General features: G+C 42.2%; 1 protein-coding gene across 5 annotated transcripts in view; it reads right to left on the minus strand.

The window, feature by feature from the left end:
- Positions 1-15,874, minus strand: part of DYRK1A (dual specificity tyrosine phosphorylation regulated kinase 1A) — a 142,154-nt gene that overhangs the window by 115,494 nt on the left and 10,786 nt on the right. Inside the window, exons 1-2 of one of the 5 annotated variants that reach the window (XM_061167322.1) lie at positions 657-1,011; positions 425-516 (exon numbers count right to left, since the gene is read on the minus strand). The exons of 2 other annotated variants lie outside the window; for them this stretch is intronic. Coding sequence is in view for 2 of the 3 variants with exons in the window: in XM_061167320.1 (XP_061023303.1) it covers positions 425-692 (268 nt within the window). In the remaining variant the exon portion in view is untranslated. Of the gene's footprint in view, positions 1-424; positions 1,024-15,874 lie in introns of those variants that run through there. 2 more of the 5 variants (XM_061167320.1, XM_061167321.1) reach the window with 2 other exon arrangements.

A 15,874-nucleotide genomic window follows, 5' to 3' on the forward strand; every position in this document is an offset into this window, starting at 1 on the left:
ATTATAGCTATCGGAATGTAGTTACAGCAAAAAAGGCAAACAATCAGATCACACTGCATTATAAAATGGATAAACTGGTCAGATTAGATAATAAAAAACAGAACAGAAAAGTGGCCTTTTTCTACCTCAGACAGATACTTTCTGAAGTTCATGTCCCTTGGTGGTCCCAAAAAACCAGTTTTGCGCAGTGTCCACACCTTATACTGTCTCCTCTGCTTGAATCTGGGCTGTCCTGTGACTTGCTTTTGACCTACAGAATCTGGTAAAGATGACACTAAGCCAGTTTCAGGCATAAGAAGTATTAAGATGGCCCAGTGGCTTCTGCTGTTGGCACCACCAGAAGCCAGTCGCCACCACAAATGAAGTTCAACCACCCCAAGACCATGCCATGAGAAGGCCCACAACAATCACACAAAAAGATTACCTGAGGACGATGTCTTGGACACCACACGGGCTGGAATCTGCCATCTGGGACTTTCCAGTCTCAGGAGACACCATATGGAGTGGAGGCGAGGCCTGCCCAAATTGGAGAATTGCGAGCAAAGAAGAGCACTGGTTGTTTTAAGCCTCGGAGTTTTGACATGGTTCACTAAGTAAATACAGATAACCTCAATATTTTGTATGCAAACAAACATGGAAGAAAAGTTACAATGTACCTGTTTGCAAGATGTTTGAAGGTAAACACTCCACATCTGAAAATAATTTACTGTCTTGAACTTGGAAAAAAGGCTGGTAAATTCTTACATCTTATTTTGTATCAGCACGCTTCTTTAACGAATAACTCAGAACTCCTACCAGATGGTTAATACTGAGGAGAGAAGCGGGTCAAGACTCCATCTCCAGGCTAAAGACCTATACACATCCACACACAAAATAGCTTATTAAACTTCAGTTAAGAAGCTGCCTATAGATAATCTCTTTGAGAATATACCCTCCTGGCTAAGAATACTGAGTGGAGCTTTTTAAACTGATCTGTATCCTCGCACAGAGGCAGTAATGAGAACGAAAGAGAACTGTTATCTGACAGTAGAAAAGGACAACCACGCATAAGTCTTTATATTATGGGTTCAAACACTTACTGAGAAATATTAAGATATACTCTGTGCCAGGCATCCTGGACACCAGAAAAAGAAAAAAAAAAAAAACCCTGCCCACTGCTGCTCAATCTAGCCAAGACCCCAAATGCAAATAATGATTTATAAATGCTACTTATGCTTTTGAACTGTGGTGCTGGAAAAGACTCTTAAGAGTCCTTGGACTGGCAAAGAGATCCAACAAGTCCATCCTAAAGGAAATCAGTCCTGAATATTCATTGGAAGGACTGATGCTGAAGCTGAAACTCCAATACTTTGGCCACCTGATATGAAGAGCTGACTCATTTGAAAAGACCCTGATGCTGGGAAAGATCGAAGACAGGAGGAGAAGGGGACGACAGAGGATGAGATGGTTGGATGGCATCACCAACTCGACAGACATGAGTTTGAGCAAGCTCCGGGAGGTGGTGTTGGACAGGGAGGCCTGGCGTGCTGCAGTCCAAGGGGTTGCAAAGAGTCGGACACGACTGAGCAACTAAACTGAGAGTAAAACTGTGCACAGTGCAAACTGAAGAAGGAACCAGTGAGAACACAGAAGACAGAGCTATTCTTCCTACCCCATTCCTGCGTCCTTCCAGGAGAGTTAGGAAAGACTAAAGGAGAGGACATCTGAGATGAGCAACTGAGGTTATGAAGACTTTCCCCAAAACCCACCCCACAAGGGCTGGAATTCAAACATTCTAACATCAGCTCTCCTGAGGGCACATGTGCCTGCTTTATTCCCCAAGTGTCTTGAATATCTAAATCAGGGCCTGTATAACAAGGTACGCAAACATGTTAAATTTTACTCCGATAATTAGACCTTGGACATTTCACTCAGCATCATTTCTTAAAGATGAGTAATGGCTTACAGAGCTGCTTTGAGAATTAAATGAGATACTATACAATAGTGTTTGAAAAATGAAAATAGGCAATAAAAAGCCCGTGTGGTATTATTATATTAGAGGAAGTAGCATTTGAGTATTTGATGCTTCAAGTGCCTACTATGCCAAGCTCTAGGCTCTACAGAAAACCTAGTAAAAAGCAGCACAGACAACGCGCCTCAAAGGAAGACAGAGAGGAAAAGAAGCAGATAGCAAATCTCGTGTGGGGAAACGAAGGCCAATGAGAAGAGCTGTGAAGTGGAGCAAATACAGCGGGGCTACAGAAAAAGAGTGCGAAGATGAGCTGAGGTCAACCACAAAGAGGACCTGAATACTCTAATAAACTTGGCCTTCGCTGCTTAGAAACGAGTCATGGACGGTTACAGGCTGCGGAGAGACAGGACAAGCAGGGTGAGAGCAGGCATAGGAGCTGGAAGGCAGGGCTGGGAGTGCAGAGAGATAAAGACCAAAAAAATCTGAAAAAAGGGATATTACAGCTTCAGTAAGTACAAATTCAACACAGTGAATAATCCATGCATTTACAATTATTCTCACAAAGCTCCACTGAAAATTAAAGCCACCTAAAATCAGTAAAGAAGTCAAAAGTAATAATAATAATAGAAGAAAGTAATGGTCAAATTTTTAGACAATGAAAAATCATGGACAGTGGTAGTAGACTTAGGAGAATGATGGAAGGCACACAATTAAGTGTCTACACCTGGAGATAGCAATGAAAATGGTTAACGTACCCTGAAACCTGGAAGGGCTTATTAGGACACACACATATTCTCTATGTCCAGAGACCTGGGGAGCACCCACACCCTAAAAGCAATGAGTATACCTAATGATCAGATTTCGGTCTCTAAATACCATTCTCCAGGAAAAGAAACCAGCACCCCAGGCAGAGTTCTCATGCTTGACATCACATACATGACCCATAAAAGAAAAATTTAATATAAACTGGACTCTGTCAAAATTCAGACTTTTTGCTCTGAAAAAAAAAAAATAAAGACTGTGTAAAGAGGATGAAAAAACAAGGAATAGACAGAATCACATATCCAACAAAGACCTTGTATCCAGAACACATAAAGAACTCTCATAACTCAAGTTAAAATTTTTTTTAAAAAAACGGATATGAGAGTTGGACTATAAAGAAAGCTGAGCACCGAAGAATTGATGCTTTTGAACTGTGGTGCTGGAGAAGACTCTTGAGAGTCCCTTGGACTGCAAGGAGATTCAACCAGTTAGTCCTAAAGGAAATCAGTCCTGGGTGTTCATTGGAAGGACTGATGTTGAAGCTGAAACTGCAATACTTTGGCCACCTGATGCAAAGAGCTGACTCACTAGAAAAGACCCTGATGCTGGGAATGACTGAGGGCAGGAGGAGAAGGGGACGACAGAGGATGAGATGGTTGGATGGCATCACCGACTCAATGGACATGGGTGTGGGTAAACTCCAGGAGTAGGTGATGGACAGGGAGGCCTGGGGTGCTACAGTTCATAGGGTCGCAAAGAGTCGGACATGACTGAGTGACTGAACTGAACTGAATCAGAAAATGGACGAAAGACATGAACAGATATTTCACCAAAGAGGAGCTAGAGATAGCAAACAAGCAAATGAAAAGATGCTGAACATCCTTAGTTATTAAGAAAATGCAAATTGAAACAACAGTAGGGTACCACCACACCTACTAATACAGCTAAATTTTAAAAAAAGGGTGATAATACCAAATGGCGGGGAGGATGCTGAGAAACTGGACTTCTCATATAGTGCTGGTGAGAATATACAGGGTACACACATTATGGGGAACCAGTCTGGGGGTCGCCTAGAAAACTAAACACACGCTCAGCATGTGATCCAGCAATCACACTCCAACTCCCACCCCCTAAAATGCAAAACAATGTTTACACAAAAATCTGTTCAAACATTCAAAGCAGTTTTATTCATAATATCATATAAAATACTCGAAACAATCCAAATGTCCTCAATAGTTGAATGGTTTAACAAACTTGGTACAAGCATACAACGGAACACTACTCAGCAATAAGAAAGAATTAACTATTGATTTACACAACACTAAATGGATCTCAAGGCATTACACTTTGTGAAAACGGTTGATTTTAAAAAGGTTACATACTGTATGTATGATTCCACTCATGTAACATATTGAAGTGACAAAACTACAAACATGGAGAATAAACAGAACGGTGGAGGGGGACTGGGAATACAAAAAGGTGGCAAGAAGTGTTCCAAAGTGAGAGAACAGCTCTCTTATTTTGATTGTGGGACTAGCTACCCAAATCTGAACAGAGAAGTTACAAAAGACTACGCTCACACACACAAATGCAAGTATAAAAACTAAAGAAATGAGGAGTGCAGTTACCAGAAATATACTAGATGTATCAAATATCCAGATTTTGATACTGTGCTAAGGCTACACAAAATTCCACCAAAGGAAGCTGACCAGGCTACACCAGACTTTATACCATCCTTGCAACTTCCTACGAGTTTTGAAATAATTATTTCAAAATAAAGAATTTTTAGGGGGAAGGAGCTTCTTGGGAAAATGGCCAATTCCAGGACTGAGACAGAAGTTTAAGATAAGCTTGGAAGAGCTCCAAAAAATGATGGAGATAGGCTAAAAGGGCACAGAAGTCAACCTGGCAAAATCTGGGGCAAGTGAAGCAGCAAAATCAATGCAGTAATAGATTACAACCCACTGCATAAAACAGAAAATCAGGTACCCACAGTGATACAAACCAAGTGAGTATGTTAAAAGTCGGTAACTGACAGAATATCTACACAGTCGCAAAGTATCTCTGTACAAAATACTTTTTACAAAAAGGGAAGAAAAGTAACTTTAAATGGAGGAGCCTGAAGGCACTACCATAATCAAGTGATCAAAGTGAGCGTTATCAGTGACAGTACAAACCGCACTCATGCGCCGCCTGCAGGAGGCAGGGTACCGCCCGCCCCAAGCGCACTCCACAGCCGGACCCTGGGCACCTGTGAGCATGTTCCTCTATGTGGCAAAGGGGAATCACGGTTGCACAGGAAATTAAATTTGCCAATCACATGACTTTAAAATTGAGACTAACCTCAATGACCCCAGTGTGATCACAGAGCCCCTCCAGAGTGAGAGCAGGGAGGAGACGCCAGCACAGGTGCACGAGGTCCACACTGGCTGGCTGTGCAGAGGGGGAGACCAGACCACAAGTCAAGAAAAGCAGACGGCCCCGGAACCGGGAAAAGGCAAGAACATTAACTTACAGTCTCCGAGAAGGATGTAGCCCTACCAACACCAAGACTTGAGCCCAGATCAGATCCATTTTGGACTTCTGAACTCAGAATTGTGACATTATAAATGTGTGTTTTTTTAAGCCACTGAACTTGTGGTAATATTTTTTACAGCGCAAACTGAAAATCAGTAATACACCATCTAACAAAATGCACTGAAATTAACACAGCATCACTTCTATGATACTCCTGGCAAAGATGTTCAGCCTACATCTAATGTAAAGAAACATCAGACAAACTCACATTGAGAGGGACTCTCTAAAATAAACTGGCCTGTATTCTTCAAAAATATCAGTATCATAAAAGAGCGAGCAGCTGAAGGACTACTGTAGATCAAGAGTTGGAGAGACAGGACAACAAAAGGTGTTAAGTGATCCTAAATTGACTGTATCCTTCTATAAAGAATACCACTGGGGCAACAACTGAGAGCTGAATGGAGGCCTAAGGATCAGACAGCTGTGATGTATCAATGTTAAATTTCTGCCTTTGATGGCTGTACTGTCAGGCAAGAGAATGTCTCTGTTTATACGGAAAATGCACTACAATATTCAACAAAGAAGAGACTTCATGTCAACAACTCTATCTCAAAAGATTCAAGAAATAAAAGTTATTTGTATTCTACCCGCAACTTATCTGAGTTCATTGCAACAAATAAGCAAATAAAATAAATGCAGTAAAACTCCATATTGCAACCCAAGTCCTATCTGGGCTGGCAACTATCACGTCCCCAAACAGCCCAGAGGCATGCACGCTCAACAGCCCAGAGGCATGCACGCTCTCTGGGGAAAACACACAGACTCCACACGTAGAGAGACCCAGCCCGAGAGAGAACAGGTGAGGCAGAGACTGCAGGGAGCTCCCCTGGTGGCTCAGCGGCAGGTAAACAATCCACCCGCCAACACAGGGGATGCAGATTTGATCCCTGGGTCGGGAAGATCCCCTGGAGAAGAAACGGCAACCCACTCCAGTATTCTTGCCTGGGAAACCCCACTGACAGAGGAGTCTGGTAGGCTACAGTCCATAGGGTGGCAAAGAGTCGGACACGACTTTGCGACTCATCAACAAGAGCCCTGGAGTAAAATAAAGGTCCCTCAAGCACCACTCACAGGTCCCTCAAGCACCACACTAATAAGCCTTCAGTGAACAAGCCTCACCCTCGAAAAAAACTTCCTTCGGCTTTATCATAACTTACTCCTAAACGCAAGCCACCAGCCCAGGGATGGCCAAATATTTGAGGAAAGCAGCCAAAACTCAAAGACAGAAATCAAAGCAAGCAGAAAAACAGGAATCCACAGGAAATGGAGACAATGCCATGAAGGGGGAGAAAAAGGCAATTAATCATAATATGAATGTGCCTGAAGAGGTAAAAGAATATATGAAACCATGAAGTAAAAACAAAATACTAATGAAAAAAAGGGCGGGCGGAAAAAAAAAGGGGGGGGGGGGGGCGGGCGGGAAGGGGAGCAGAGAACATAAAAAAATATCCTGATGGAAAATAAAAGTTGAAAAATATCTCCCAATAAGGGTAAAAAATAAACAAACAGAAAATATTCAAAGCAACACTACAAAACTTCAGAACACTACAGATGAAGATCAGATCCTCAAAACTCCTGGGGAGTGGGAGGGTTCACATAAAAAGAACCAAAATCTCTAATAAGTCAATGGATCCACATTAATATTTAGCAGTCACTAACATCACAGAGTTAGCTATTTTGTGCCTCCTAAAGTTAACATACCACGCATGTAGTCTTCTCCCCACTTACCACTTCTCAAAAAAACACAGAATTTTATCAAGTCTCCAGATCTTACTGCCACGTACAGGAAATACATTACAAGGGACGGGGAACACATCAATGACACCACAGGGTTTCATTCAGCAACACACAGGCTGTAGAAAACTTCAAGACAGATGATACAGTTTCTTCAACAACTAAAACTCAAGGGAAAAAAATAACACTGATAGATTAAAAGACTTCAGAGGTCTGTCAGTCAATGACAATTTATGGACCTTACTAAAGATTCTAATTTAAATAAACTGTTTTAAAATATAATTATGAGGCAATCAAGGTAATGTGAACTTAAACTGGATATTTGAGGAATTATTATTAATCTTTTAAAGGTATGATATTACTACAAGGGTTGTAGTTTACAAACGAGCCCTTATCTCTTAGAGAGACAAACAGAAATATTCAGAAGTAAAATTATGTATCTGGGTTTGCTTGCATGAAATCAAAACGAAGAGGGATAGACAGGACTATAAATTTTTAAAATGTGGCCATGAGTTGACCAATGTTGAAGTTGGATAATGGTTACATGGGGAGTGCACTATGTCCTCTGACTTTTCCATACTTTTGGAACCCAGAATACAAATTATATCTGCTATAAGAAGACAGAAAACCATGAAGCAATTCATTCAGAGTTCTCAGTGAAAATTACATTCCAACTGCAATTCTATACCCAGTCAAAACTTTTACTCCTGAAAGAAAACAGATTAAAGACACTTTCAGATGATGTCTCAAAAAATTAACCTCTCGTGCATTCTTTCTCGGGAAGTACTAAAAGTTGTGCTGACAAAATGAAAGAAGAAAGTTGGAGGAGGAAATGGGAACCCACTCCAGTATCCTTGCCTTGGAAATCCCATGGACAGAGGAGCTGGGTGGGCTACAGTCCATGGGGTCGCAGAGTTGGGCACAACTTGGCAACTAAACAACAACATACATAGGAAAAGAACATAAAAGAAAGTAGATACATGTATGTATAACTGACTCACTTTGCTATACAATAGAAACACAACACTGTAAATCAACCACACTTTAATAAAAAATTTTTTTTTAATTTCCATATAGGAGTAGTTTGATGGAGGGGCCCTTAAGGAAGGGGGTGGGGGTGGGTGAGAATGAGGAATAGGACAACTAATTATCTAATCTTTGTGCAAAACTATACGGAGAGGCTATTAGAAGGTATGGGGAAACTCAAACACAAGGACCTAGAAAACGAAGCAAAACAAAATCATAGGAGGAAAACAAAACAGGAAAAACAAAATTATACAAGGAGGGAAATGTAATCATAGTATACAATTTGCCTCCACGGTGAACAAGACTTACATAATCATCATACTACCCTGAATGAAAATATACATGTAACTAACGGATGGATGGAAGACGTCTAAGACAGGTGGTTTTAAATTAGTCGTCTATCTTAAAATAAATGGCAACCCACTCCAGTATTCTTGCCTGCAGAATTCCATCGACAGAGGAGCATGGTGGGCTACATTCCATGGGTTCGCAGAGTCAGACAAGACTGAGCACCCAGCCACACACACCTTAACAGAAAATCAACAGATAACGTCTTAAATCTTATGTCAAATACCAGAGTAGGGTCAGAGTTACCCACCCAGCCTCCAATTTCCCCTTTTTTCCACTGTAACCTAAGTCAATTTTGTCCAGAACTCTTTTGCACACTCACCCATTTAGGCACGTGCTCATGGAAAGCACTCAGTTCCACGCGTGTGCCCAACTGGTCTAAACATCATTCCGTTTCCCTTTCTAGTGAGTGTTTCACAAACAGGCCTGTAAGCCAGGAGGTAGGTCTGCCAGTGTTTCCAGGTAAAGTTTCCACATTCTTACACAGTTACACGAAAGATAATTTTCCTTCTCTAGACACTGCTGTACCTGGATACAAGTCTGAATCTCCTGCATCTTACTAAGTTGAGGATGTAACCAGTCAATGACTAAAAGGGGAGATGGAAACTCAGGGCCCTGAAGTCATTATTGTGTCACAAAACCTATTAGCTGAAGAATCCACCCTACCTCTGGACTTCCAACTGTGAGTTAACTGGAAGCCAGTTTGGGTCGTGGTCTCAGTACTAGCATCCAAGAGCAGGAAGCACAGCTCCAGGGAGCAAGACTAGGAGTAAGGAGGGCTGTTCCCAGGGAAAGGTTTTACTTCACAAGCCTTTCAGTAGGTATTCAATTTTGATTATTTGCATGTTAAAACTAAAAATTAATTCTTAAAAAAATTCGCAGGAAAAAAAAAATTCACAGGAAGCAAAAAGAGACTGAAGAGCTGGTCTGCTGAGAACTAACGAACAGTAGTATAAAGAATGAATTTAACTGAAGACAAGCATTCGCCCTTTTCACACACTGTCAACAGTAGGCAGAGACTATCCCCACAGGGAAACTGAGGCTCAGAGATGTTTCTAGGGCTGGGATTCAAAGCCAGGTGCCTGGCGCAGACTCCAGCAAACGCACTCGTCACACCCTCCCCACCATCCGGCACGGACAGACACTAAGGCGGCTCCCACCACATGGCCTCCCGCTGCCAGGCCCTTCCACAGGCCCTTCCCTGATTCAAGACCCAGGACTTGCTGTTAAGCAAGAGCACAGAGGCAAGGCGGAGGGACGGCACTCGTGCGGTCATGATACAGGAGACCACGCAGTCGTCTTTGTGCAGACTCGATCCTTCACTGTCTTGGAGCAACTTAAGTGGCCACGATGGGAAAGGACCACACCCCAAGGAACTGAGGGTGGGTGCCTGCCAACAAACTGCAAGAAACTGCAGCCCTCCGTCCAGCACCGCACAGGGCACTGAACACTACCACCAGTCAAACGAGCAGAGAGAAGACCTTTCCCCAGGGAAACCTCAGACGAGACCACAGCCCCGTCAACCTTCTGATCGCTGTCCTGAGACCCAACTAAGCTAAGCTGTGCCCGTCCACCTGACCCCCAGACACTGTGAGGCCACAGAAGCATGCTTTCAGCTTCTAGCTTTATGGTGATATTGTTACAGATCAAGTAATAACGAGCAAACTGTTGCACAATAAAGTTCTTCTGCCATGTCCTGGTGCTTTGCTGAAATAATGGTTTTCAACTACTCTTAACTACACAACAAGCCAACTTCAGGTTGGCAGTCACAATTTGCTCTTTTTTAGAAAAAAATCATGTACCAAAATGTCAACATTAACCACAATCTGACCCTGTGCTTTACTTGTATTTTTTACTGAGGTATATGTGACAAAATATTAGTTTCAGATGTACAACACAGTGACTTGACATTTGACCCTGCATTTTAATAACCATTTTAATAACCTTGTTTGCTAATTCCATTGTCTCTATCATTTGCTTCTACTGACTGAGTTTTCTATGTCTTCAAGTTTACTAATCCTGTCTTCTGGAATGTCTAATCTGCCATTAATGCCATCCAATATATTTCTCATTCCACACATTAGCTGTCGCCTCTAAAAGTTTGACATGGGTCTTTTTATGTCTTTCATACTTTCTAACTTTTTGAATAGATGCAATACAGCAACTGCTTTCATGTCCTTGCCCATTAATTCTAATATCTGTCAATTCTAGGTTGGTTTCAATCTACTGATACCAGTCACATTAACCTACATCTTCACACATTCAGCTATTTTTGATTGGACACTGGACATTTTTACATTGTTGACTGCTGGGTTTCTTTACATTTCTTTAAAGAGTATTGGCCTTTGTAAGGACAAGCAATTACATTACTTTCAAATTACAGGTGACCCTTGAACAACAGAGGGGTTAGAAGTGCTGACCACTCCACCCCATCCCACTTCCCCCCCCACCAACACCAACTCAAATCTCCAAGTATAAACTCACAGCCAGTACTCTGTACCTGCAGTCCCACAGACCAGCATTCAGTCAACATTTACAGAGATCACTAAATTATGGAACTTTTTCTACGCATGCCTTCCTTCTTTCAGAACTCTACTCCTCACATCAGAACCATTCTGGCCTCCCTCAACTCCAGTCTTTCTTTCCTCAACTTGTGGGCTTTATCTGGGATCTCCTTCGGTGGCTCAGTCGTGAAGAATCCACCTGCCAACACGAGGGATGTGGGTTGGGTGCCTGGATCGGGAAATCCCCTGGAGGAAGAACTGGCAACCCACTCCAGTATTCTTGCTGGGAATCCCACGGACAGAGGAGCCTGGGAGGATACAGTCCACAGGGTCAGAGAGTCGGACATAACTGAGCACACACGCACATCCCTGCAACAAGATCTGAAGACTCCCTCCAGGCAGAAAGCTGGACCATCAACAGGACTCATCGCGTTTGTTCCCCATCTGTTAGGTGTCACAGTTCTGCACTGCCTATTGTTTAATATCCAAAAACAGCTGTTCCACGTATTTTGTCCCGTTTCCTAGCTGTTTATGCTGGGAGGATAAATTCAGAAAGTTACTGCCCTGCAGTAAAAGGCAGAAGTCAAGACTTCTGACAGTAATTTAAAAGTAAACATTTTATCAGATGCAATCCCTAAACATACACACATACATCATTATAACTTAGAATGTGTCAGTCACTCAGCTGTGTCCAACTCTTTGTGACCCCACGGACTGTATGTAGCCCATCAGGCTCCTCTAGTTCATGGAATTCTCCAGGCAAGAATACTGGGGCAGGTTGCTAGTTCCTCCTCCAGGGGATCTTCCCGACCCCGGGATGTAACCTGCATCTCCCGTATCTCCTGCATTGCAGACAAGATTCTTTTTACCCACCGAACCATCAGGGAAGCCCCAGTATCACGTTACCCCATCTTTACTTTTATCACGGTATTTATCACTCCTGGTCAGTATGTCAGTTGCTTTCTTGCTTGCTCTACACTTCACAAGTGGATGTGAGCTCTGTGAGCACAGGGATCTTACCTACACTGTCACCCTGAACATCCAACACCTAGAACACACCCTGGCCAAGAATAAGCACTCGAATTCAGTAAAATCATTAAACCGATACGCAAACTGTTCCGTGAGTATTTCCCTTAATACATGCTGTGAACGCTCCTACTCAGTGAATTCTCATCTAGACACAGACAGCTGACCCTGGAGGGTTCCCTCAAACTGTCTATTACCGAAACTAGCACCGTCTCAGTACAGGTTCTAGTTGCAAACAAAAGAAACTAACTCGGGCTTGGCTGAAACTGAAAAGGAAGTTATTAAAGCGTATTAGGCAACTCACAGAAAACCCCAGGAGGGCCAGGCTGGAAGGCCATATAATCAAGAACACCCAAAAGACAAACCACAGATCTGGTCCAGTGGAGACAACACAGGATTCGGTCCCTGTGACTTGCAGAGACACTGCAGACGCCGGAACGAAGTGCTAGGACTGGATCTGTCGCTGACGGCCTCCAGAAGAGACACCACGGCCATCCCCCTTCCATGCGGACATGGACTCTGCAAAGGGCCTGCTTCTGCAAACCATCAGCTTCTGAGGTGGTGGAATGGAGGCCTCAGGTCACATGAGGGCATTCTACGTCCCAAAAATGCAGAGAAAGTGAGCAACTGCCTTTCACAATCTAAGATGTCTACCTCCCTCTCACCGAGATTCTTAAGGTAAAGAATTCCATAAATGTAGAAAGCTATCAGATGTTCTGGTTTATCATCTGAAAGACTGATGAACTAGGGGCACAAAGTATGAATCCCAGCATACCACAACTTTTATCTCTCTCTCCAATTAACAAGTTACAGAAGCTCTACGTTCTTCCTCCTTTTCTCTCTAAACGTTTATTTAACTTTAGGGCCTTTAACTGTTCACTGGATTTTTTATTACCTAGAAGCAGCATATGCAAAATACTATGATTAACCTTAAGCAAATTTACTTCCCTGCATCGCAGTTTTTTAACTTATAAACAGATATTACCAACCACCTTCCAGTGCTAGCGCTAATATTAAAATAATAATGAATCTGTACAGTGTCTGGCCCATAGCAGGCAATCAATTTATAGTAGCTACTGTTCCGGTGGTCACATATGGATGTGAGAGCTGGACTAAAGAAAACTGGGCACTGGAGAATCGATGCTTTTGAACTGGGGTGTTGGAGAAGACTCTTGACAGTCCCTTGGACTGCAAGGAGAACCAACCACCCTAAAGGAGATCAGTCCCGGGTGTTCACTGGAAGGACTGATGTTGAAGCTGAAACTCCAATACTTTGGCCACCTGATGTGAAAAGCTGACTCACTGGAGAAGACCCTGATGCTGAGAAAGATTGAGGGCAGGAGGAGAAGAGGACAAGAGAGGATGAGAGGACTGGATGGCATCACCGGCTCAATGGACATAAGTTTGAGTAAACTCCAGGAGTTGGTGATGGACAAGAAGGCCTGGCGTGCTGCAGTCCATGGGGTCGCAAAGAGGGGGACACGACTGAGTGACTGAACTGAAACCATCAAATAGTAGCTTACTTTTTAACAGGAGAAACGCACTGGCTTACATCAACATCTTTTTTTATAACTCTGTCAATGTCAACAAGTTGAAGATCTGAGTTTCTATTCTGCATTGGAATTATAATCATTATCCTCCTTAGTCCCTACTTCTTGTTGTTCAATCACCCAGTCATGTCCAACTCTTTGCAACCCCACAGACTGCAGCACACTAGGCCTCCCTGTCCCTCACCATCTCCGGGAGTCTGCCCAAGTTCATGTTCATTGCATCAGTGACGCCGTCCAGCCATCAGCGTTACCAGAACTTTCAAACATCTCAAGTAACAGGTTATAGAAGTCCTATGTTCCTTCTTTTCTCTCTCAATATTTAACTTCGGGGCCTTTAACTGTTCACTGGGTTTTTTATTAAATACTATGATTAACCTTAAGCAAATTTACTTCCCTGCATTGCAGATTAGTCCCTATGTTACCAGAAATAAAGCAACAAGAACCTTAAAGACATGTTGCCACCAAAACTAAGTTCAAGGAATACATAAATAGATGGGCAATGGGATGGCTGACTGGATGGAAGCATCAAGCCATGTTTTCTTTTAGAGTTCTCTTGAGTGAGTTCTAACTCTACTGAAAAGCTTCAAGAGGGCAGGTACCATGTACATCCATGTGATTCACAACCATGCCAAGGGACTGGCATGGGCTCAGGCAAAGAGCCAAAAAATAAAATCTGAATATTTGCTTTTCTAAATATTTACTACAGAAACTAGTCACTGAGAAAGATTTCAGAACTACTTCAAAGCAAATCCCTTTTAAGCTTTTAAAAAGATGATTCACCTGACAAGATCAAAAGTCTCAACAGTTTTCTAACTACAAAAGTCAATTCTTTTGAAAATCCATCCATACAATGAACTTTCCCTCAATCATTCTTGTTCTGTGAAGAAAGAGTAAAGCCAAAAAGTATCCAAACAAACTACTTTCTTTAACTTTCCATCACTTTTTAAATGACATCAAAGCTAGAGCTTATTTTAAATGTGAACCTGACACCTACTGCTAATGCTGGACTGACTTTCCAGATGTAATTGTTGAATGAACCGCACTTTGCTGGCTAAAAATTATAAAGAGCCGGGCTGGTTCCCTCCACAATTTAAAACTCCAAATGACCACAAAGGACTGTATCTACTTCAAAAAACTACGAAAATTATGTACTCCTTTAATAAAGAGGGCACCATCCTCCCATTCCATCATACAATGCCAAGTTTCTAAGAGCTAGTAGGTGTTGACACTTCATATGCACTTGTTAAACTAATCCATGAGTAAGTAACTTGGTCTTTTTACTGGCTACATAATTTTCCAATCTATCTTTTAAAAGGATCACTTTTTTTTTTTTTAAAGGCTCCTACATTCCCTGTTCAACTCTTACTCCAAATGCACATTCCCCTTATGCAATCATTCGGTGCCTGAGACCAACATCAAAATGTAGTTCACTGTTTTAGTACTCGCCATATATGGCAAAGACCTGCTAATCCCTTCGATTGGGGCGGGGGGGGGGGGGGGGTGTGCAAAACAAAACTGCCCCCAGGCTCTCTGAAGGGGATGAATAAAACAAGGACTAAAAAAAATTACCAACTGTGATAAACGTGTGAAAGAAAAGAACAGGGAAACATGAGTTATTAAAAAGAAAAGGTGACTGGGGCGGGGGGTCTGCTTTCCCTGACAGAGTGATAACTGAACTGAAAGTGAAGGAGAAAAAGAAGTTAACGAAAAGAAAAGGGATGATGTCTGGCTCAGAAGCAGACACCCAAAGACACACATCCCAAGGCATGGGAGAAAAGATTGCCTAAATCAGCTGGAGCCAGGTCATCCAGACAGCTGGTCCTGAGTATGGTCTTCATCCTGGAAGTCACAACAAATTACTGAAGAGGTTTGGGGGGCAGGGGGAGTTGGTTTTTTTTTTTTAAGTACCAAGAATTTCTGCTCATCCATTTGTTTAAATCCCTCTTTCATTCCTATCCACTCTATTGAATTTTATTTCTTGACCTTTCCTACATGCCCACATCCTTTATTTCAAATGTCTGTATCTTATTCAGCAAATAGCCTTCTTTCAAACATATCCCATGAATCCTAAAACTTGTCTTCAAATTCTCCCCTTTGGATAGCTGATTCCAATACTGCTGAGTAACGATGGGCCTCAGGCCAATTCCTAAGTAAGTTTACCTAGTTTTACTGACATTTTGAACCATTTAATGACATTTAATGACAGAACCATTATAGGGAAATTCAAAAAGTGAAATTAGACTGCAAAATATGCTGGGATTCTAATAATTTTACTACCATTGCTCTTTTGGAAAACTTTAATGAAACAATCTTTTGTACCACATAAGTAACGTGTACCAAAAATAAATGTGTTTGATGTAAAGATGAAGTAAAAGACACCACTGCGGTGACAGCTG

Source organism: Dama dama, chromosome 19 (assembly GCF_033118175.1).
Source record: "Dama dama isolate Ldn47 chromosome 19, ASM3311817v1, whole genome shotgun sequence".
Lineage (NCBI taxonomy): Eukaryota > Metazoa > Chordata > Mammalia > Artiodactyla > Cervidae > Dama > Dama dama.